This window comes from Pleuronectes platessa, chromosome 16, assembly GCF_947347685.1.
Source record: "Pleuronectes platessa chromosome 16, fPlePla1.1, whole genome shotgun sequence".
In the NCBI taxonomy this organism is placed as follows: domain Eukaryota; kingdom Metazoa; phylum Chordata; class Actinopteri; order Pleuronectiformes; family Pleuronectidae; genus Pleuronectes; species Pleuronectes platessa.
The window spans coordinates 10,369,761-10,392,196 of NC_070641.1; the positions used below are offsets into that span (position 1 = coordinate 10,369,761).

Here is a 22,436-nt window from a genome sequence, read left to right on the forward strand (position 1 = left end):
GTTGTAGGTCTATCATATTGTATTATAGGCAACTTTTTCGTATCGTAAGCTACCATATCATATTGTGTAATGTTGTAGGCTATCATATTGTATTTTATTGTATCATATTGTATCGTATCATACTGCAGCCCACCATAATGTATTATTGTACCGTATCATATCGTATCATATCTCTGTCGATTCCCATTTTCCTGTGCCCACATCTCTCTTTTTAAGGCAGTCATCATTTTTTTGTTTCTTTGTTAATCAAAGCTTAATCAAAGTTGCATCTTAGACAGAAAAAACAAAGTGTTGTGCAATATAACTTTTATTTGTAAAAAATAACAAAAAACTAGGACAAACAATTCAACATCATCGCACACATTTCAAATTCATTCACTACAGTGTCTGTTCCTATTGGATACGAAAGAGCTGCCACTCAGCTAACAAAGCAGATATTAATACAGGTGTTACTACACAGTGAGGAGCAGGTTATTTGTAATGTGCGTCCTCTTCATTAGAGGTGTCTCACACACTCACACACGTACGTACAGCCACAGTGTGTGATCTCTCAGTGACTGTCGAGAGCTTCCGGAGGCCTGACGGTGGCATCCTCTCCGAGCCCTCGTCCCTCCGATTCTCTCTTCCTTTTCTTCCATCCCTCTTTTTACAGTTTATTACCTTCCTCTGCCTTTTGCCTCTGTCACTTTCTTCATTGCGTGACTTCACCTCCTATTACGGGAATAACCCATCAGTCAGGTGACCACTAGAGCACTTTCATTTACCTTGTCAGGATATATGCACGTTTCAATACTAAAGGAAGTGCATGCAGCATGATTAAAGGTCGGGCCACGGTGAATCCAGTGAGAGGTCAGTGTGTGTGCCCAGCCGGCCAGCACGGGCACACAATAGCCCATGGCACAGCTGAGAACACACACCCGGACTCTCCCTCACAAAGCCAATACCTTCACACAACCATTCCTAATACCGCTCACCACCAAATTACATCATTGACAAAGCGTGACATTTATCTGATGCTGTGCTCACCAAGAGACACAGACTCAGCTCAACCAAAATCTACAGTATGAAGGTTTTATGATGAATGTCACTAGAGATAAATCTATATACATCTAGTCCTTCCTGACTCGCTCTGCCCAAAGACTATCCTCCTCCATTTGTCACACTTCTCCCTATCATCATCTCTTTCTCTGTTTTGTCCCCTGTGGTCTCTTCACCCTCTCTGAGTCTCCACGGACATGGAGCGACCCAGGGCTTTGGGCAATTTGGAGAACTCCATGAGGCTCGGCTTGACTGGGGGCAGATCTCTTGTGATTTCGTCCACAGTCCTCTTGCCGGGACAGAATCCGTCTGGTTTGGGGAGGGGCTGCAGGTCCTCCTCTGTGTGTGGGGCTCCGCGTCCGAGCCGGACTCCCAGCTCTGCCGGGGTGAAAATGGGCAAGGGGAGGGTTTTTCTCTTGGGCAGCAGCTGGTGCTCCCTCACCCCTATTTCCACGGTGCCCACCCGGAAGACACCCGAGGGGCAAATCTGTGTCAGGGAACGGGCCTGCCACTGCCGGGACAGAGTCTCCCTGCGAGATCTGTCATTCATGTCCATCGTCTGCCTGAAGGAATCAGAGAACAGTTGAAGTTAGACTCAATCAGACTAATTTCCTGCTCATATGAGAATAGTTATACCAAGACAATCACACCAAATCATAGGGACCTTTGGTTTTGTCTGAGGGTCTCACCTTTCCTGAGGTTGAGTTTTTTGACTGATGCTGTTCCAGTCAGCGCTGTAGGTCTCCCTCTGAGCCTTGTTATCCTCCCGTACGCTGCAGGTCAGCTCGGCTGCCACCACCACACCATTACGCTTCTCCAGGATGGAAGTGATCGGCATCTTCTCTGTCTCAGATGTACCTTTCCCAGTAGGTCGTTGTTGATCAGTCCCAAGCTCTGGCCTCGTGTCTGACAACAGGGATGCTTCAGCTGGCTGTATCTCCTGGCTCCCACTGCCTCTCTTTGTGTCGTCTGCCTTGGCCCGGGTCAGACGGCGGCTTTTATAAATGCTCTGCTGCTATTTCTGATCCGTGTTGTCACTCTACAATCAGCGTGCGCTGACATGCGACACCGAGTGCCCCGTGTCTAAATCCCTGTGAGCTGGAAGCCACTCTCAGATGGGGTTAAAGGTAATTGGACTGGAAATCCCTTGATTCTCAGATTGTTCACCCAGTCACCCTCCGTGATGACTCAGCCCAACATTTTCCACTTCAGCTGTGATCACTGTGTGTCGGAAGGGGGCGAGTGTCACAGAGACCCCCGGAGTATACAGGATTATACACGAATGTGGACAGACACAGACAACAGACTCGGTCTTTGGTCCGAGAGGAATCTTGATAAGGTCTCAGACTTGATGTATATGAGGCAGCGGGTAACACCTCGATAATTTGGAAAGCAAACAGAGTGATGCAGCTGCTCATACACAAAAAGATATGTCAGGCCTTTGGATTGAATAGGTAGGTTACGGATCAGGAATGTCACTCACTTGGAGGGAAAAAATCTGGAAGGAGAACTTCATGTGCTGGCTTCACCACACCCTGCTGACTTGTTATGCCTATTAAATGGTTCATTTTACGACAGCTGTGCTTTGTGACAACATCAAACCCCCTCATTAAATGCCGATACAGTGAGCCGCCTCACAGTAGCTGCGAGAACTCCGTCCCCGGTGATTCATTACCTCGGCGACAAGAGTGCCACGCAGGCCATAATCAACTCAGGTTACAGGCTGTGAAGCGCGCACAAACACCCCCACACACCCCCACACACACACACAAACATTCACCTCTGACAGTTGTCTGCTGGTGTGATGTTACAACAGTCCCTGTGCCTGACTCATTCATCCACATCAGGTGCTGATATCACCAGATAGCACATATCAGATGTACCAGAACCAGAAGTATGACGAGAGGGTTGATCGATCACACCGCCTTTAATAGTGTATGACATTGGCTTGTGTACTGCTGGTGAATAAATGCTGCAATCTGCTGAATCGGTGCCAAATTATAACAATAAATCCTCATTTAAGTGTTTTTTTATAATCTCTGATTTAGTAAAACAGCTGTTTATACACCAGCCTCCACTGAACGGTGCCCAGAGGAGCGACTTCTTATAAACAGAAACATTAATAAATACATTTTTATACTATTATGTGCACACAGCTACATGAAAGTGGGTTTGAAACCATTTATTAGATGTTACATTAAAGCAGGAAATTAAATAATGTCCCTGTCCACTAGTTAGACTATGTCCTCTATATGTCATACAACAGTTAAGAGCTAATTTCCCTCTGCTTGTCAAGTGTGGCTGTATTTCAGCTTTCTTTCTGCAGTTTCTCCCATATGTGAACTAGAATGTCAGAGAGAGAGAGAGAGTACCACAGGCATCCCTGGGGTCATGTGTTCAGCTTTGTTATGACACCATGGTGATCATAAATGCCATTTAAGAAACCTGGTAAGTCTCTATGCAGGGTTCTTCCCTGTTGAGATCACTTCTTTTTCGGATCAACATGACACAGCGCAATCAAGTTTTAAAATAGCAGACAGGCCGGTGCCTTTAATTCAATTTTCTTGGTTGATAACTTAGGAATTCACTTAGTACAACTGCAAGACGACATATATCAAATTACTTTCACCTCTCTGTGTTTTTTTTGGGCCAGTTACTCTCTGCTACTGAAGCCAGGAATGTGGACAGGTCATGGATCAACCCCCTGTCCCCCACCCCTCATCCCCCCCACCTGCACCAAACCCGGAAAAAGAACTCTGTGTTGCGAAACAACACTGTCGCAAGTGCTGGGAAGTGACATTTAAGTAAGCTGTCATCAGGGAAGAGACATGGAGTGGGAGGAAGGGTGAGAGGAGCGATTGCAGGATAAAGCCCCTGGCCTGTCAGGAAATGGTAAATAAAGCTAACAATATATATATAATGAGAGTGCAAGTTTGGCTAAGTCAGTTTTTGTCTTGTTTTGTGACAGATGGGTGAATTTGGGAGGACAGAGAGGAGCCTCTTACAAAGGTCGACTGACACAAAGTGCTTTCTTAGCAGTTCAGTAGGAACTGAGGGACAGTTAACTGTCTATCGAGCCCAGCATGGATTCTTGCACAATCCTTAACGTGACTTTGGCGTTTTACTCCGGCTCCACAATGCGGCACTGGTACTGTGTCTGCATGCAGGGTTAAAACACGCTGCTCAGCTGAGTGTCTCTCTTGCGTAATAACAACAACAACATGGAGCTGACCACCAAACACCATAATCACTTTCCATCGTGGATCCCGTTCCGGTCCCGACGGGATGGTCAGATGCTGGACAGGCTGCACCAGGCCAGGAATTGTGCTATGTCTGTGGATCAGCGTGTGAGCCAGCCATTGGTGCGCAGGCGGCCGGCCATGTGAGTGCATAGCAACAGACTGAAGGGGGGACCTTGTTTTCCTCTTGAAAGGAATGCCACAGCCACAGTTCCTGTTGAATTACTGTCCTACACTGACTTTACTTCCATGCAGCAAACTCTACTTCATGCTTCGGACTTGTTACGGGCCACACAAGGTCGTCTTTTGTTCTTTTGTCATTTGTGTTGAGTTACTGGAAACTCACAGGGAGGACGACACACCAACATGCGACATTGTACACACATCAGGCTTTAGACTGCAACTTTATTTCATCATGAACTGGACACCACAACACACACGCAAAGTGCCACCAGTTTAGAAATGTTTCACATTTTCAGCAACTTGCTGGAGGGAAACAAAAACTCCCTCACCTCACCTGAACGTCACACACACACATTTTAAAAGTTCAACTTACAGTACTAACTTCATTGTACTTCCCTCTGCTCTTTCTCTAAAGTCAACTCTGCAGACTTTAATTAGTTAAAAGTGTTAATTATACCGAGCAATTTTTTTTTTTTCTGTGTTGCTACCAATCATGTGATTGAATGAAATGAGTGCTGATAATCATAGGACAAAATATAAAGAGGTTCTGCTAAAAGGAACATCGCTACCCTGAAGGTTCACAACAGCTGAACAATAAACAGGCTGGGAACTTTTTGGTAGACAGAGGAAAAAAGAACACACACTCACAATAAACATGTCTGTAACATTCACCTGGAAATCTGCTGAAACCCTTTTAGATTTTGACCAGAGAACACATAATAACACTCAAGCTATGCAGTTGGGGGAGAAACAAGAAAAATCTTCAGCCTAAAACTTCCAAAGAGCAGCAGCAACACTGTATGAGGCACTTGAAGAAAGGAGCTATACAATTCATCCAGGGTCTCAAGGGTTGATGACTACTGCCCCCTGCCTTGTGTCTGTTATTATTGCAGCCAGTAGATCTTAGGATCTGTCACTTCTATCATCTCTATCGCTATCGTCGCCGGCTGCCCCGTTCATGGCCTCCACCCTGGCCAGCAGCAGCGGCAGGTTTATGCCAAGGCCGTTCACGTCCTCATCGGAGCTATCCCTGGGCGGATAGAAGCGCTTTGCCACTGACAGGAAATCTTCGCCTATATCTAGATACAGGAGACGATCCTGTGAAGGAGGAAACAAGGGAATCGTGAATATCATTATTGTCCGAATATGTCGTCTGAAAGGAGTTTTCTACTGTACTCATGTGATGCTATAAACCAAACCTTCGGTCCCCAGCCCCTAAATTTAGTGGGTAAGGATCAGAAAACCATATCCAGTCGAGAGGAATATTAAGCACAGTTTCCTTTTTCCTTCCCCATTATATCCTAACAGGGGCACGACCCCCAGTTCGGGAAACTATGAAGTGTTAAAAAAATAAAAGGTATAGCTTTCTAGATCTAACACAGAAATCTATAATAAAACATGAATCAGGTGAACATTCTAGTGTGAAACCAGAAGTTTTTAACTTCGTTATTTACATTAAAGTTTTTCTGGCAATTATTTTGTTTTTAAATAATAAGTGTAATTTGAATTTTTCAATTTTTCCTAACTTTTCCCAAAAGTTTTACATATTTAAAATTAAGAATAAGAGCTTCAAAAATAACTTTGATGACACTGAGATTTGTAATATGGTGAGTTTGTGAAGGGCCTATAACTGAATGATAAAAGGCAGATTTAACAGCTGGAATAAGGTCCAGCCAGTTCAAGAGTAATGCTGAACTGAAGATCCCAGAATAAGACTCGGAAATCATTGTAGACAGACAATTCATCTCTGATAATTAGTGAGGACACTTAAAATATGAATATTCCCTAATGGTGTTTGGCTAAGACTTCACTAACCACTTATGGCTGCAGAGGTCGCTGTTCCTCAACAGAAATAGACAGTGTTGCTTTAAGTAAACGGTGGGCTTCTTTAACATGAGTGGTGTAACCCTATAACACACCAGGGTGCTTTTTTTTATTAATTTGACCATATATGCTCCAGAGAAGGGACACTCGTGTGTGAAATGCAAATGTTTTGGAAAGACATGCATGAAATGTAAATGTGGTTCCTTCTCTCACCAGGATGAAGAGATATCTCTCAGGGGGCGGGCCTTTGGTGTCGAAGAGGGCCGTCTCGGTGTGGAGCGAGTGGAGGAGGGCACGTGCTGCCGCAGCATTGCGCATGCGGTCACTAGACGTGCCGGCGGACACCGTCAGCAGCGAGTCTGCCTCCGCCATGAAACCTAGGTCGGAAGATACCATCCATTTTTATTTGGGGGGACTCTGCCTGTAGGTGGCGCTGTACCTCAGTGCTCACCTGTCCAATCTTACCTAGATGCTCCAGAATTGTCCTCCACTTGTCTCTGACCTCTCGCCGGGTGTCTCTCATGGCCTCGATGTCGCAGCTCAGACGACGATAGCCCTACACAATTAAAAGGACAAAGCTTTTAAAAAAACATGTTACTGGATTCTTTTGTCATTACTGGTCCACTTCAGGGCCGGGTCTAGACAGGCATGTATGAGGGGGCAGCCACAAATCTTGAGGGGGCATTGTGCCTAACCCTATTTAGTTTGAGGGGGCACAACATTTATTTGAGGGGGCCAGGCCCCCTCTTGCCCCTGCCTAGACCCGGCCCTGGTCCACTTCCTTGTCGTTTCATAAGTGGAGCATTATTCTCCTAACTCACATGTGTGATGATTCATCATAAAAATGTTTCTGTCTTTGGACCCAGTGTGAACAAATTCAGCCTGTGTTTTCCAGCACACAGCGTCGCCCGAGGTTGTTTTCCCCTGCTGTGTTACTTTCCCCCCCCCGCCCTAAGGTTACTGAGTGTGAATAAAGCCTTTACAGACTCTTGTCCAGAAAGGCCTCCCTCACGTACCGTGGATCCCATGCGGGTCTTGGTCCTGGCCTGCAGCAGGCCGTAAAGGACCCGGTCGTCATCCCTCTCTGAGTGGCTGGGGTCTCCTGGCTCACTCCACAGGTTGGTCTCCTCATCACGACGCTTCTGGACCTCACGGTTAAAATACTCCAGTGGGTCCGGACTGTGTGGGATCGAACGCACAAGGTTACAGGTTTTACAGACACAGAATGAAATAAGAGACACACAGACACACACCAACCAGGACGCAACCTTCTAAAAATTAAGCTGAAATGAAAACGGGGACAAAACGTAATACAAGTCCTATGCTGGTCTGGCTAATGGCTCTTACGGTAGTAATGGCTGCTTCTCATCCTCATCATCTTCATCGGCGGCACAACAGCAGCAGCAGAACTGTATGCAGAACTTCTTAAATGCAGCTCCCATCTGAGCAGAGTAAGTGAGCAGCAGGTGTTCACAGTGTCAGATAATCCAGAGGGAAGTTGTTTCACAAGGGAGTTTCCCGTGAGGAGTCTGGTCTGATGTGTCTGAGCGTAGCTCCACAACGCTGCCGTCTCGAAGACGATCTGAAGAAAGGCTGCTCTGAAGCGATTCCGTAAAAAAGGGAGCGTATTCACAGCCTGGATGATGAATAAAAACCAGCAATGTAAGAAAATATGTCATGTCATCCACTAGCGTTACTCTTATGAATCACAGAAGACAAATCATCAGAAAGAACAAACGGGTAAAAATCAAAAAGTTACAAAAGGTCAGTGATCCCCAAACTCTACCTAATTTTCAGTTTCCCATTTTAAGGGATCCCGCCCGCGTTGGTCCTCCAGATCATCGGTCAGAGCCTGTCCGGGTGGTGACGCTCAGGCAGATGGCAGCCCACGGACTGGTGCTTCTCATCAGCCTTACATGGAGGACAATGAGAGCAGTGAGGCGCTCACTCTCTCATCGATTCAAAAACATATTCACACACCAACAGCCTCAGAAGACAGTCACAGCACAATCATGTGAGCGGCTGCATCCCTTCTACTTAGCATTGTGTTTTGCCCTGAGGGCAACACATCTCCTCTTCAATAGGCCCAGTGACATCCTCTGTATTTAATCTACCATGGCTGTATTGATTCAAGGATTATTTAATTCCATTGTATGTGGTAACCGAGATAAACCGTGAATCCATTTACAAGTGGTTGAAAAATTATCTTTTTATGGAGCTCTTGGCGAGTCTGAACGTTAAAGACGCTTGCCCTCTGTGGTTAACTTCATTTTAAAATGTCAGAGAGAAAAACGCTGGTTTCTGGTGAAGGAACCTGAGCGAACATGTGGACCAGGCGTGAAGGGTTGTTGTGGCCATTTCGCAAAAGGTAAGTCATGCAGATGACATAGGCTCAAGTCACGGGGTCCAACTGTTTTATGACACAAACAATGTGTGTGTGTGTGTTGGGCGGGGGGTGAAACTAGAATTGGGGCTTTGTGGTTGTGGGCTGCCGCCAACTAGTCAAGCTGCAGGAAATAGGGTTGATCTATGCTTCTGTTTTTGAGTCAGTCTTGAACAATGGCCAGGAAAGCCCTTCCCCACCTCCTCTTGACAAATCTAATGGAAATTGATTTGGTCCTACTTGTTTTCATTAAAATTATAGCTTCACCAGTTTATTGTTGAATTGTAAAAGATCAAGCTTCAATTACACTTGTGTGGACAAGGGTTTGATGAGGACATCTTAGGAATCACCTTAAAAATGTTTTATGTCTAATAATTACTACATCCACGCCCCTCGCCAGCATGGAGGTCTCAAATTCTATATCATCTGTACATTACCGATCTGATGCTTGTAGCATTTACAGGAGAAAATCTATGCAGCGAGATGTTTTTAAATGATCCACGGGTTGTAGCTGTAAGTTAAAGGAGGCAGAGCTTAATCATGACTTCGTATATTTTATTAAACATCAAACACTGGTTAAGACTCAATAAAAACGGACTGTTGGTTTAAATTAACATGTTGGATGAATGATCTATGATAAATTACCTTCAAAAGCTATTAAAAAGAAAGACACAAACTTAAGTAATGTAAGCATGTTTCGTGTGAATATGGCATACATGGAAATGTGTAAAGCAAAAGAGTAAAGCAAAAGAAAAAGCCGGAGGTGAGGGGAGAGTGATAAAAAGGCACCGGAACGCTGAAATCATTTAACATTCCTTCAGTATGATAAACAGCTAAAACCTAAAAAATCGCAATTACCACAACTTTTGGACAAGGACTCTTTTCAGATGGTTGACAGCTTGCGAGTGAGAACAAACGTTTCCTGCCTTCACTGCTCACTCTGCTTCAACTCCGCAGTGATTCGGACCTATGACCAGGTTTTGTGAAATTATAGAAACGATTTTCTGAGGTCCGTCATAACACTGAGATACAGATGTCTGAAGCAAAAGTAACACGCAGTAATCATAATGTAAGAAGTGATAGAAAAACTTTAATCATCCATCTGTACTAATGTCAGCACATTCAGAACTGTTGACATGAATGAGCTCAGCTTCTTTTACCACAAGGCCACTTGAGGTTAATGGATACAAAAGTACAGCTTCAGAGCGTGTACAGCGTCACGATGTGTGAGCATCATCATCTAGTACTAATCGAGCTCGATAATGCATTTGCATCACATTATAACAATATATAATATTGTTAGTTTGTGATGCAAATGCAAAAGCCTGGTTTGACTTCAGATGACAAAGTGCAGCACAAAAGCAGTATTGAGAAACCCTCAGTAATAGTTGATTAGATTTAAGAGGATTAGATAACAAGTCTTTGCACTTGCAGAAAGGGAGCGGTCAAATTAAAGCTGCTTTTAGACCTGCACTGAACCTCGGACATTTTCCAGAGAACTTCTGGAGGGGCTCTATGTGGCTGCATGTGAGAAGGTGAATATCTGAGCCAGTTGTGGAAGACATTTCTACAACTTTTCCTCAAAGCCAACAAACAAAATGTCAGCACGGGCCCCTGTGACAATACATGTCGAGCAGTAGGGCGTGTAGAAGTTGTTTAAACACGCGACAAATGCAAAACTGAAATAAAGAAAAATAGCCCAAATATCTCAGCATGAAAAAGAGGTGCCATACAGAGAGGACGCCGACTAACATGTCCATATCCAATTAATAAAGACTTGAGAGCTGTTAGTGATATGGTGTCAATGTGCTGTAAACAACAAACACGTAATTTCCACAGCGGAATATACACATCATGTCCTGCCAGCTGCTTGCTCTACCCGGGTGCCCCCCCACCTGAACGCTCCAGAGTTTTCTGTCTTTGGGAAAGCGTCTGACAGTCTTTTACTGCATTCTTCATATGTAAAAGGCAAACTCTGGAAAACGTCCCAACCCAAGTTTCATATCCGAAAACGGCCTTAGAGAATTTCACTGGTTGGGTAAGTGGCATCTTCTTCTAGTGGTGCTGCTTTTACCATCTATCACAGTGTCGTTAAAGAGCATTAACCATGGACAACAGCTTTTACTCCTTCAAATGACCCTTGAAGGTGTGTATGGGTTCGTTTTATGACTGGCGCACCAGAGAAACATTTATAACATTGCAGTGAAACACACAAAAAGGCAGAAAATCAATGGCCAACAGTGTGCGCAGTAAGATAAGGCTCAGTATATCGGTTTCATTTTGAAATACGTCTGACGGTGAGAATCGACCCCCATCTTCATCCAGGTCTTCTTGTGTGAGTGATGCTTTCAGAAAACGGCTCTCCTCGTACAGCGAGAGGCCAAATAACATCAGGTCTTCTCAAAAATCTGTATGTGAATACACTAGAAAAAAACCACATTGTTGACCTTCAATAAAGAAGAACAACGTCTTTGAAAACCAAATTACTCCTCTTCTCATGTGACTGAAATGTGGTGAATGCGTGGTCACATGTCTCACATCTCCTATGCTTCCAGCTGCAGTCTTTTCAGTCACTATGGCACATCGCTTCAGCTCAATGCGTCACGAGAGCACTGCTGTGCTCATTGTACATGTTCCGCTGATTTGAGTATACGTATACAAAAGCCCAGTAGTGATACCTCCCAACCAACTGTGGCACAGTCCGGTGTCTCTCCTGTTTTAAGTGTGCTGGTGGGAGCGCAGAGAGGGCCGCAGGTCAGCGATACGTTGCCGTAAATGGGACATAAATTCAAACATGGTGGCGGCCAAACTCTGGTGGATGAGGTAGCGGGGCAGACGACCCTGAGGAGAAAAAACAGGCCAGAAAAAGTCAGTTTCAACTGTTCTCCCCGCTCACATTACATTCATGAATGCATTGGGTTTATTTCTCAAATCTTACATTTTTCTTTAGCTTCTCGTTTTTGTGGAATTGATGTACTTATAATTTATATATTTATGTAAATCTAGTATAAGCCGTTTTATGATTACATTTTTTTTCTGATCCACTATTTTATTTCGATGACTCGCTCTCAACATAAACATGAAAAACATGCTAGTTTTTGCAGCGTGCACATTTTCACCTTCAACTCCGTGTTGAGGACCCAGATGAAGGTGCAGACCGACGGGTTACTGCTGGATTTGAGGACCACAAATCCTCCAGGACCGTTCTCCCCCCTGAGGCCAGCAACAAGAGGACAAGAGATGTTAAAGAAAAATAACCAAAGGCAACTGGAGTTTTATTAAATGGATTACATTCTGATCTACTGCGCATTGGTGGTGACAAGTTGCCTGGACAGAGGCGTGTTCTGACCTGACGTAGCGACCACATGGGGGCTTGGCGTCGTGGTCGGTTGCCATACCGGCAGACAGGTAGCAGTCTCGTTTGCGCTCCACCCGTCGAACGTTAACAAAGTCCCTGAACGAAGAAGAATCAGTCAGTGGACACAAGGGACGTATTGAAGCCTGCTGTGTGCTGAGCTGACATACCTGGCAGACACAACTCCCCCCGCTGCTCCAGCAGAGACGTCGTATGAAATAAGTGTGTTGTCGTCAACCCTCTGGAGGATCTGAGGACAAGGAAGGAAGCGGTGTTAAAAACGATGACAAATACTCCATTAGACACAAAGACAATTTAAAAACAGGTCACCTGGCAGGCGGAAACCGTTTTGTTCCACTGGACCATCTTCTCTGGCTGCAGAATCACCTCCTGATACACCAGCTCAGCAGGACACTGCATGAAAGCCTGAACAAGGACAACAAAACACAATCACAATGAAGCATGTCAACATCAATAAGGAACTGTGGGTGACGCTTTAAAAAAGAAATGAAAATAGTGTGAAAATCCTGGGATAAGAAACTACAAGTGATAACTTCAATCTTGATATTCAGTTGGATGTCCTCCAGCCCAGTTTTCAATATTTCTGTCCGAACTCAACTAAATCCACTGATGCTGGTTTTCTGGCACAGTCTCCCCTCTGTTGATCCCCAGAGGATGAGGTTATCACTGTGGATTTCTAAAATCTAATTTTAGCCTGTGAAAGCCATTTTTAAAACCACATCTCATGTGTGTTCATGATCATTATCCTGGCGGAAAATGATATTGTCCCAAGACAAACTGCACTCGTGGTCAACTGTTTGATCAGATGAACTCAGGGACAGACAGACAGAAAACCACCAGAGCCCAGTTCAAACAGAATGTGTGCGTTTAGCAGAACGTCTAAAGTAGCCACACTGCCCGCGTGAGCCACGCATGCTTTTCTAGAGAGTGAGTCTCGGCCCAAGTAAAACATTTCTATCTCATAATCTATCAGTTGAATATATCACATAAATATAAACATACAAAATAGATGACACAAACGTATATTATAGTATAAATGAATATATACAAAAGAAATATTTGCAAAAGTTACTGTCCCTGTTTCAAAGTGAGAGCACTCCAGCCTTTCTGTTGACTGAATCCATTTATTTGTTTTATAAAGGTTTTTAGTGTGAAATATTTCCAGGGCTGGAAGATCCACGGCTTCATGGTGTTCAGTCGTGGTATTTAGTTGGGAACATAAGCTACTTTAATTCGAGGAAATAAAAAAAAAGTCACAACAGGAACCTCATTTAACAGCTCTGCAGCAGACACGCTCCCTGTGAACTACAGGCGCACGCGAGTTGCAGCAGATCAGAGACGCAGACGTCACGCGCTGTGCACACACACTCTGTGTGACCGAGGCATTAGAGTCTAACATTCTTGACTTTAAATACTGCAACTTCAAGCGTCACTACATTGCTCATGCAATAATGAATGTGGCTACAATATAGGTTATTCAGTTGAGTGACACCGTGGCCACTCAACTGAATAACCTATAATATATCATATATATATCATGTTCCAAAACAAAGACGATTTATAACCTACAAAAGGCAGGGTTTCCAAAACAAAACAAAACTTTTTATTGGCAATGGGGTCACTACAGTAAGTCAAAAACTAGTAAGTAACCCAACTGATTATATTAACCTCTGGCCTGATTGACAAAGCACTGCACCCCCAAGTGGAAGGAGGTTTAACAAAACCAAACCATAACAAAATGGCTCTTACAGTCAGATTTATGTAGACAAGCTGTATCAGTACATATAAACTACCAGAAAGCTTTAAAAAAGGGGATGTCATAATTAAAAAGGTTCTATTTTGATCATGTAACACACACGCATGACCATCCAGCTGACATGATAACACGTTGGTTGGCCTTCAAGGAAACACAGAAAACCCCAAAAGTGATTCTCTGAGAACTTATTTTCTGGAGGGGCTGTATGTGAGAATGCATTTGTTTGAGTCATTTGCTCCAGACATTTTCCTGAACTATTTCTACCAACCACCCCTAGAAAAATGCCCGGAAAATCACAGTGAGTGAATGCACTTGTTGATGACATTTCTCTGGATGAAGTCATACGTCATGTCCAGTGTCAAACCGGAGCACTGACTTCAAACAGCCTTTAGTTATGGAGCATCATGTAACATAGTGAATTCCTCTATGATAAATTACACGTGCTAAATGAACTCCCCTGTAACGGGTTCCTCTGGTAAAATCTGATTTAAGACCCATTTGTCTCGATTACTCCACCACTGTGCCCTCTGGAGGTTGACCTTGTACATGCATGTCCATGCCAGCACAGGGTACACTATTTAGTCCTGAGTGTTATAGAGGAATGTGACAGCAGACGTGAAGCCTGATCCGCTCATTAATGTGACAGTAGTCAGAAAAACATTATGGAGGCACAATGTATATTTATGGCGTGTCTTAACATGATGAATGTGCACAGCTCTGTGGATCTCCTGACTGCTGGAGGTTCTCATGGGACTCAGTTTCACATTGAAGACACAAAGAACTGCCATACCTTGAGAATGAAAGTCTTTCCATGGAAGGGAATCTCCAGGGTGTAGACAGAGTCTCCCATTTCCTGACACGAGGAAAGAGAGTTAGTGTCATAAGGCGTTTGCTTTCGTTTCAACGAGAGGGAAGTCAAAGAACAACTCACTCCCTCAAAATACAGAACTATCTCTTTGGTGAGGACTTTAAAATCATGATTTTCTTTTAATTACCACATTTAGAGGAACAACAATTCTGTGGGGAACAATGTTTTACAGTAGATCTGGGAATAGATCTGGTTGCTAAACGTATTTAGTTTGCCTGAAAAAAAACGTTTAACAACTGCCTATTTCTGCCAGAAAGTTTTCGTTTTGGATTCGTCCATTTTCCACCCTTGTTTCTTCTCCTGTAACAAGCTACAGAACAGGATGTGGAAAAAAACTCATAGATGTTCGATACTGATTGATTCTAGATATTTGAGGTCTATACAGATTGAATACAGATTTTTGAGAATATAAAATCTAATAATATTTTTCAACATAAATCTTAATTTGGATCCTGAAGATTTGTTATTTTAAGAACAGATAAGATGCACAATAATCTGGAGAATTCACAGTAGTGAAAGCTTTCTGGTTGTCAAACTATATCAAACCAAGTGATTTTTTTAATTCTCAGACTTTCCACTTCCATGGTGATAAATATGAATGTTACTATGCTCTGTTGTCCATATCCCCTTGGCTATTGGTGGCTTCTGCTCAATATTATATCACTGTTCCTTTCACGCTACAGGATTCAAAAATAATAGTGGAGACTCCTTACCAGTCAGTAAAATTAAGATTACGTCTTTATCTGTTCAAACCAGCTATAAATTAGAAATTTCCCCACAACAGTCGGCCTGCCCAATTATCCTATAGTGTGAAGCCAGTTTATGATATAGGAAACTGGACTTTACAGCTCACAGCCCCTGGTATTGAAACCATATGTTAATCCTAGGTGTAAAAGAATGTGATTGGATCAGACCACATCTGTGGGTTGTTCAATCTTGCATTATGATCAGCTAATCAATGTAAAGACTGGCATATGGGATGTCAATATTCATAGGAGGAGGGAAGCGGTGTATCTTTTGGATAAATCAAATATGACCGAGCAAATTCAAACACACACATTGTTTTTTTCAAATTTCCATCCGTCCTCCTGGGCTAGGATCTGTTCGACCACAGACAAGGCCTCACGACCCTGTCGGACGTACTCCTTCTCCTGCAAGGTGATAGGTGGAGATAGAAAGAATGACCTTCATCATCAGGTAACGAAAAGCAAGCCTATAAAAAGTTCTCTTACTGACGCAGGTACCTGATTGGTGACAGCTCTGCGCCCAAGACCCTCCTCATCCAGATCCTCTTCGGAGCCTGCAGACGGGAAATGGGAAACACACAAGCTGGAATACAGCAGACTGTTCTCGAGGCTGATGCAAGAATAACTCATGTATAAGATCAAGTTACCTGCGACGGATTCAGGTGGGGAGTAGAACTGTCCGTCTGAAGCGGCAGAGGGGTAGATCATGGGAGCCCTTAGCCAGGCCGCGTTCACCGCTGCTAGGTAGGCTGAGGTTTAAAAAAAAAAAGGAGAGGGAAAAAAGTTAAATAGGAGAAATAGATTTTTTGTTGAGTTGTGTTCGAAATGGTCCGGCGTCTTGGCTCCCACCTCTTTCGTCATCTGCCTCCTGCGTGAGCACTTTGAAGTCAAGAAACCAGGTCTCCAGCCAGGCCACCACAAAAGAGGTGATGGGCAGAACGTAGCCAAAGGCATTCTGGGACAGCAGCTGTGTAGAGACAGAAACTATGTCATCTCGAGGTTGCACAGAATTAAAAAAGGACAAGAAGTACTATGAGGACTTCCATAGCAAAACGGGGAGTTGCTTCTTTGTGCTGGTTTACTTGCAAATAAATAGTTCATGGAGCTATAAAACTATATTTCACAGAAAAGAAGGAACACAATAGAACAACAGTTATCCCGAGTTCATAAGAGAGAACATTACTGGCATAAAGCAGAAGTGAAACAGTTGAAGTTGCCATTGCACCACACACAAACACACACGCACGCACGTAAAAGTGTCACACTCACATTAGATACGATGACCTTCACGACGAGGAAGACCGTGGTCACTAAAGTTGTAATCTGTGGAGGAAAAAAGACATGAATGTGAGGTGTGATTTATGTTGAGCGGTGAGAAAACGGGATTTTACAGTATTTCTTCTCTGTGCGTGACTAAGCTCACTTACCGCAATTACCCACCAGTGCTTTAACCGAAAGGCAGCGTAACCCACTTGCAGACACAGGAAGCGAAAGATGGCGAGAAGCTGAGACAAGCAGTAAGAAAAAGAAGAGAAAAAAAAGGCTCCATCACATGTCGCAGACATTTTGACTTTATCATCATTTTCTCCTCTTGTGTGCGTGAATGCAGACATGTGACCAAGCTTGTCATCTCATTCGGATACTACCCCTCGGGCTACATGATAATATAAGCATCTGTTCGCTACGACTGGTCATTCAGCGGTGAAAGCTTTGAGAATCTGATCAGCTCTACACACAAATAAGTATCAATAACAATGCCAGTATTATAAACTGAAGTCCAGTTATTTGTACACAGACGTGCACTGACCCACTTACAAAAATGTCGAAGAAGGACGACCGGAAGTTATAGCGGATAACTTCGTCTCCTAAACTGGTCCAGATGTTGCTGGAGATCTGCCGAAGAATAGATGGAGGAGAATCCAAATCAGAGTGAAACCGAGTCTTAACAGTTGGTGTCAACCAAACTCAGGACTTACGTTCAACTCAATAATCCAGAGAAGCGATATGAAGAGCAGGTCGAACGTCACAAAGAGACAGAAGGTGCGGCGGACGTCAGAGATGACCCTGCGCTCAGCAGGTGGTGCAAACAGGTACGGGGACGGGATGGACATTGATGTAGAGTAGGAGGCGTTCAGGGAGGCGATGGCGGGGAGACTGGCCCCGAGCTCCCCATACTCTCCACCCGGCATTCCTGCGGTGAGACAGGAAACTCCCCCTGCGACGAGAGACAGATAAAGTCAGCGGGCTGTGTTGGATATATTTAGCAACACTGTCCTTCTGTACAAACCAAAAATGAGGAGAACATGAAAAAACGTGGCTAAAAAAACACCTTAAATCATAATGCAGAAGTACCTCCCTTCCGATGTGCTGTGCTACAGAGGAGCCTAAACCAGAGAAAACATGTCATAGGTTTCTTGACTGATAACTTTTATGTTCTGAATATTACAGCATAATTTGTGATCATCAAAACATTTTCTAGATCAAAAATAAGAGCCAAAAAGATGGACTAAAGCTCAGATATTAGGACAATTATACTAATCAGTGATTATGCAACAATGCATCACTGTCATGGCGGTTTTCCGTTGATTTTGATGAACTTGCACTGCTCACAAGATTCTGCTTCTACTTCTCTGTGTGTGTGTGTGCGTGTGTGTGTGTGTGTGCGTGTGTGTGTGTGTGTGTGTGTGTGTGTGCGTGTGTGTGTGTGTGTGTGTGCATGTGTGCGTGTGTTTTCCAAAGTAAGAAACAGATAAGAGCAGCGAACACTTCTCTCGCTGCAGTCTCATGACTTCCACACCTCACCACAGGCCATTTCACCAGGCTTAATATCCAGAAATACACACAATTCAATTTTTTTATTCTATTTTGATAATAATTCTGTAAAACACATTTTCCATTTTTTACCACAAGATAATTTTTGATTTGAAACACTACTTAAGTTTAGAGCTTCCATTCTCCATCCATGTATTTTTAAAGACCAACTATTGTCTCTGTCAAATGTTTTACTTTATCCAGATATTCTAAGCTTATATTGATTTACTTCTATCTTCTTATACATGTCTGAGTTTGTATTCAGGTTTTCTGCAGGCTTAAACAAGAAGAATTTAAGACTTTTTGATGAATAAAATTCAAGACCTACATCAAGTATGAAAAATATGAAGGAATACCAAGATTTAAAAAACTATGCCGCCAAAAAAATTCTCTTAAACAAGTCTTTAATGAACATTAGCATAATTAAGACCTGCCTATTCGTTTTAGAGACTTAGCACATAATAATTTGACATAATTAAGAATTTTTAAGGCTTAAAGATCAGATTATGGTATTTTAAACTTGCAGAAACCCTGTCATTAGTTCACCCTACCATTTTTATTTGATTCAAATCAATCGGATGGATGGGGTGGATATCAAGTTAAGAAAAAATTTTATGAGAGGAATATCTCTTGTACATTTGAAGGTCTTCTGCACTATTTAGGTGACCAACTACCAGTAGAAGTTAGCAGGTGTTAGTGGCCACCAGCAGATACTATACTATAATACAGCACCTTAGCGTTCTCAAAGGGATAGTTCACTGAAAAATTTGAATTAAGTCATTATTTACTCAACCCTATGCTGATGGAGGGGTGAAGTTTGAGTCCAAAAAAACACGTCTGGAGTCTCAGGGATAAACATTGTTAGAGCAGATCCAATAAAAATTAAGTTAATGGTGTCCTCTTCTTCAGACGCAATAAAAAAACAGAAAAAAAACATAACATGCCTCCACACTGCTAGTGTGGTTTCAAATCAAGGTCATTTACACCTTGTTTTTAGCCTAAAAGTCAACCGGGAGGGGCTAAGCTGGTGGACATAGCTACACCATGGTGTGTCCAGGTCCATGAATGCACCTCATAGGAAGATATCATTTAGGCCAAAAACTTGGTATTAATTGACTCGTTTCCAGTCAAATATAAATGTCGGGGCTTGCGGACACATGGTTGACACAACACGAGCATGATGGAGACATGTTCTGTTTTCTTCTGTTGTCTTATTACGTCTGAAGTCTGGGTCACCAGTTACTTCAATTGTATCAAATTCGGCTGCTGCAAAGTTCACCCCTGAGACTCTAGAAGTGTTTTGTGGACTCAAAGAGTTATCCCACCCCTCCACCGGCATAGTGGAGATTAAATATTGAGTGAACTTTCAGTTTTCAGTGAACTATCCCTTCAAGTGTTTTTTTCCTTAATAATCAATGATACAGGCTGAATTTGAGTCTAAAGGTAAATCTGACTGGCTACTGACTCGTATGGCAGCACTATGGAAGCCATGTGGCTCAGTAGATCATACATCGTTACCTCTATGCCTTTTTAAACGAAACACTTTCCCATTTTGGAACATAGGACCTGATAGAGAATATCCATTGTACGTCGCTAATTAACAGAAACGAAAGAAACACAGCAGCAGCTTCACTCATTATGTCCAAGTAAAGTGACAGCGGCAGAAACGTTTCCACTGGAATCCGATGAGCCCGAACAGTCATCATCAAGGACATGCACATTGCATCCTAACAGATCACAAGCGCTACTTCTACTCTGTTATACAGATTTATCTTGTATCCTCTTGTATATATAAATACAAAGTAAATACACATCTGTGGCTGTCAAGGGGTTTCACCTGCGATGCAGCACTGGATCTAACTACAAACACTGTTTTCATTCAGCCTGATAGAACTCTGAAGTATATTGTAGTTGAAGGATTGTTGATCAGATTCCTGGCACAATAACAAGCCTGACTGTTGTTGACCCAGTGAATCACAACCAGTCGGTGTTTCTTCACAATAAAGTTAATGGCATCATGGGTCATCTCCAGGTTATTTATTTACCTCGCAAAAAACAACATTCCCCGCGTGACATTGTCGAAACGTCTTTAGTTCATGTTAAAAACAGATAATCAGATATTATCGCACACACACACACACACACACACTCTCTCTTCTCCCTTCACTACTTCTGGTAAACAAACTATGTGACGCTGGTCGCCTCTCAGCTAACGGGCTAATTCACGTCGGCTAATGGAGACACAGACGGAAGATAAACAGGGAATATTCACCAAAGTCGCTGTCACAACCTTGTTTTTATCTCCTGCCAACAGACGCCGACGAGACGAAGCAGCAAACGAAGAAGTGACAGGGCCAGAGTAGCTAGCTGCCTCGGTTAGCCTCCACCGGCTAACTCATCTTCCCTTTCTGTGCAAGTTAGTTTCACTCGCTAACTGTGTGGTCCCCCCGTTAAAACAAGGGAATACGGACAGTATTTTAGAAACTGACATTTGCTGGTAACGCTAGAAAATGACGGTGAGAAACAGGACGTGTGGTTAACTTGACTCTACGTTACGAAACATCTAATAAAAAGCTACATTTCAGACATTAAAACTCACACGAGTTACCGGATCATCATCCTCGCTCAGCCAGTCTTCCGGGTCCGCGCTCTCAAAGACGAGGAGTCACAACAAGATGAGTCACTGCCGCTCTTCAACAGGGCGAAAACCCCGTCACCGCGCTCCCAGTGGCCCCAGTGCGTAACTACATCCCCGTCCGTTTTCATGTAAGTGGGTGTTAAGTGGAGGACAGAGAAAGAAAAGCGAAAACAGAGGAAATCAGTCACCAATTAAAAAATGCGTGGGGTAGGATGCCAACTATAACAATTAAACATTAGAAATCAGTATGAAGATCACACAAAGTTAAGAATATAGGAAATACAGGAGTTAAAAAAAAGGTACAGATTAGAAAAGAGTAAAAACAAAAACATTGAAGAGAAGAACAAAACCATGCTTTTAAAATAACTAAAATAGTGAGTTATAGTGAGTCAATAATAAGTGCCAGGATAAATACAACTGTTCCAATGAGTCGGGGTCCTAAAGGAAACGGGTCTCGGTCCTCAGTTGTGGAATGAGGCCTTCACTAAGGACCTCAGGTTACGAACTGGATAATCTGAAATTCATTAGGTGCAAATTTAGAGCGGTCAACCATCAGATCTTCAAATCAATTCTAAACATGACTGGGAACCGATGAAGAGAAGCTGTAATCTGCTCTTTAAGTAGTTTTGGTGAGTCAGTCTGGCTGCTGATCAGATTATACAATTTATTGCTGGAAGGGTTTGCAAGAAATGTTTACAAAGAAAAGCAGAAACATGATGGTGTTGGGTTTATTTTGATGACGTGTTCCCCATATGCTGTCTGATCTGGCTCATGCACATAAAGCGTACCAACCATGGCGGAGACCACCGAACCGGAGAAGAGCACAGGACCCTGTTCATACCTTAAGGATTCATTCTGGTTCTACATGTGTAATGTTCTGAGATACTGAAACCTTGAAACAGAAAAGTTTACCGAGTTCACACTGAATATCTTTATTACACAGGATGCAACTCTTAGCAGATCTCCAGAAAGGAGCCCCACTGATGCCTATCACTACTGTCTCATGAATCTCATTTTCCCTTCTGTCCCTCTCGTTTTCTTTTCCTCATATTTCTTCTCTTTTGTCCGATAATCCCGTCATTCACTGTGCTGTCCAAACACATTCCAGACAGATTTTGGTTCCTGGCTGTCTGATGGTGCAATGACAAAAGTGCAGCCGAGGAGTTGATCCTCTTCCCGTTTTTCTGCTTTTTTCCACCACATTTTTCAGGACATTTTGGGACACGTCTTGTGCGTAGTGAAGCAGCAGACACAACCTATCGAAGAAACCCTCTTTCAATCAGTTGGAGTCACACAGCCACACTGCTTAAACATTAGCAGGGTTTCATTTAAGTAACTCTGCTTTGCAAAATTCTTCACAATTCAAAACCAATTGATAAAAGCACATGCAGGGGATTTGTTTAAGGGCATAAATGAATAAACAATAAATATGAGAAAAAAATTGTCAATAAAAAGAAATCATGGTGAAGAAAAGGAAGTCACACAATTTCTTATAGCTCTGTTTGTCAAAGCCCAACATTCCCCTATGAAAACACATTTAAATTCCCTGGATTCAGATTTGTATTTGTATCTGC

The 22,436-nt window shown here is 43.1% G+C and overlaps 3 protein-coding genes and 1 long non-coding RNA gene across 7 annotated transcripts; 1 reads left to right on the plus strand and 3 right to left on the minus strand.

The window, feature by feature from the left end:
• Window positions 1–301: 301 nt before the first annotated feature.
• On the minus strand, window positions 302–2,523 carry tcap (titin-cap (telethonin)). The gene is made up of 2 exons (XM_053443400.1): window positions 1,728–2,523; window positions 302–1,601 (listed from the first exon to the last, which is right to left on the minus strand). Exons 1-2 carry the CDS (start codon window positions 1,874–1,876, stop codon window positions 1,211–1,213), a joined length of 540 nt encoding a protein of 179 aa, XP_053299375.1. The 5' UTR covers window positions 1,877–2,523; the 3' UTR covers window positions 302–1,210.
• Window positions 2,524–3,794: 1,271 nt separating this feature from the next.
• Window positions 3,795–5,131, plus strand: LOC128458534 (uncharacterized). The gene is made up of 2 exons (XR_008342020.1): window positions 3,795–3,930; window positions 4,007–5,131. It is a non-coding gene; the product is annotated as an uncharacterized LOC128458534 (long non-coding RNA).
• mreg (melanoregulin) lies at window positions 4,663–9,067 on the minus strand. Its single transcript, XM_053443394.1, has 6 exons — window positions 8,071–9,067; window positions 7,632–7,920; window positions 7,301–7,463; window positions 6,750–6,840; window positions 6,498–6,661; window positions 4,663–5,558 (listed from the first exon to the last, which is right to left on the minus strand). The coding sequence occupies exons 2-6, from the start codon at window positions 7,724–7,726 to the stop codon at window positions 5,364–5,366; spliced, it is 708 nt and encodes a 235-aa protein (XP_053299369.1). The 5' UTR covers window positions 7,727–7,920; window positions 8,071–9,067; the 3' UTR covers window positions 4,663–5,363.
• A 138-nt stretch (window positions 9,068–9,205) lies between these two features.
• On the minus strand, window positions 9,206–20,951 carry stard3 (StAR-related lipid transfer (START) domain containing 3). 4 transcript variants are annotated; one of them, XM_053443384.1, is made up of 15 exons: window positions 20,824–20,951; window positions 17,390–17,628; window positions 17,229–17,306; window positions 16,841–16,918; window positions 16,683–16,736; window positions 16,263–16,380; window positions 16,061–16,162; window positions 15,912–15,967; window positions 15,726–15,818; window positions 14,590–14,652; window positions 12,353–12,448; window positions 12,193–12,272; window positions 12,017–12,121; window positions 11,787–11,880; window positions 9,206–11,508 (listed from the first exon to the last, which is right to left on the minus strand). In XM_053443384.1, exons 2-15 carry the CDS (start codon window positions 17,600–17,602, stop codon window positions 11,386–11,388), a joined length of 1,353 nt encoding a protein of 450 aa, XP_053299359.1. In that variant the 5' UTR covers window positions 17,603–17,628; window positions 20,824–20,951; the 3' UTR covers window positions 9,206–11,385. The 4 variants fall into 4 exon arrangements, with proteins under 4 accessions (XP_053299359.1, XP_053299361.1, XP_053299360.1 ...); XM_053443386.1 differs by having other exon boundaries at window positions 20,833–20,903; XM_053443385.1 differs by lacking the exon at window positions 20,824–20,951 and adding an exon at window positions 20,515–20,817.
• Between the last annotated feature and the right edge of the window lie 1,485 nt (window positions 20,952–22,436).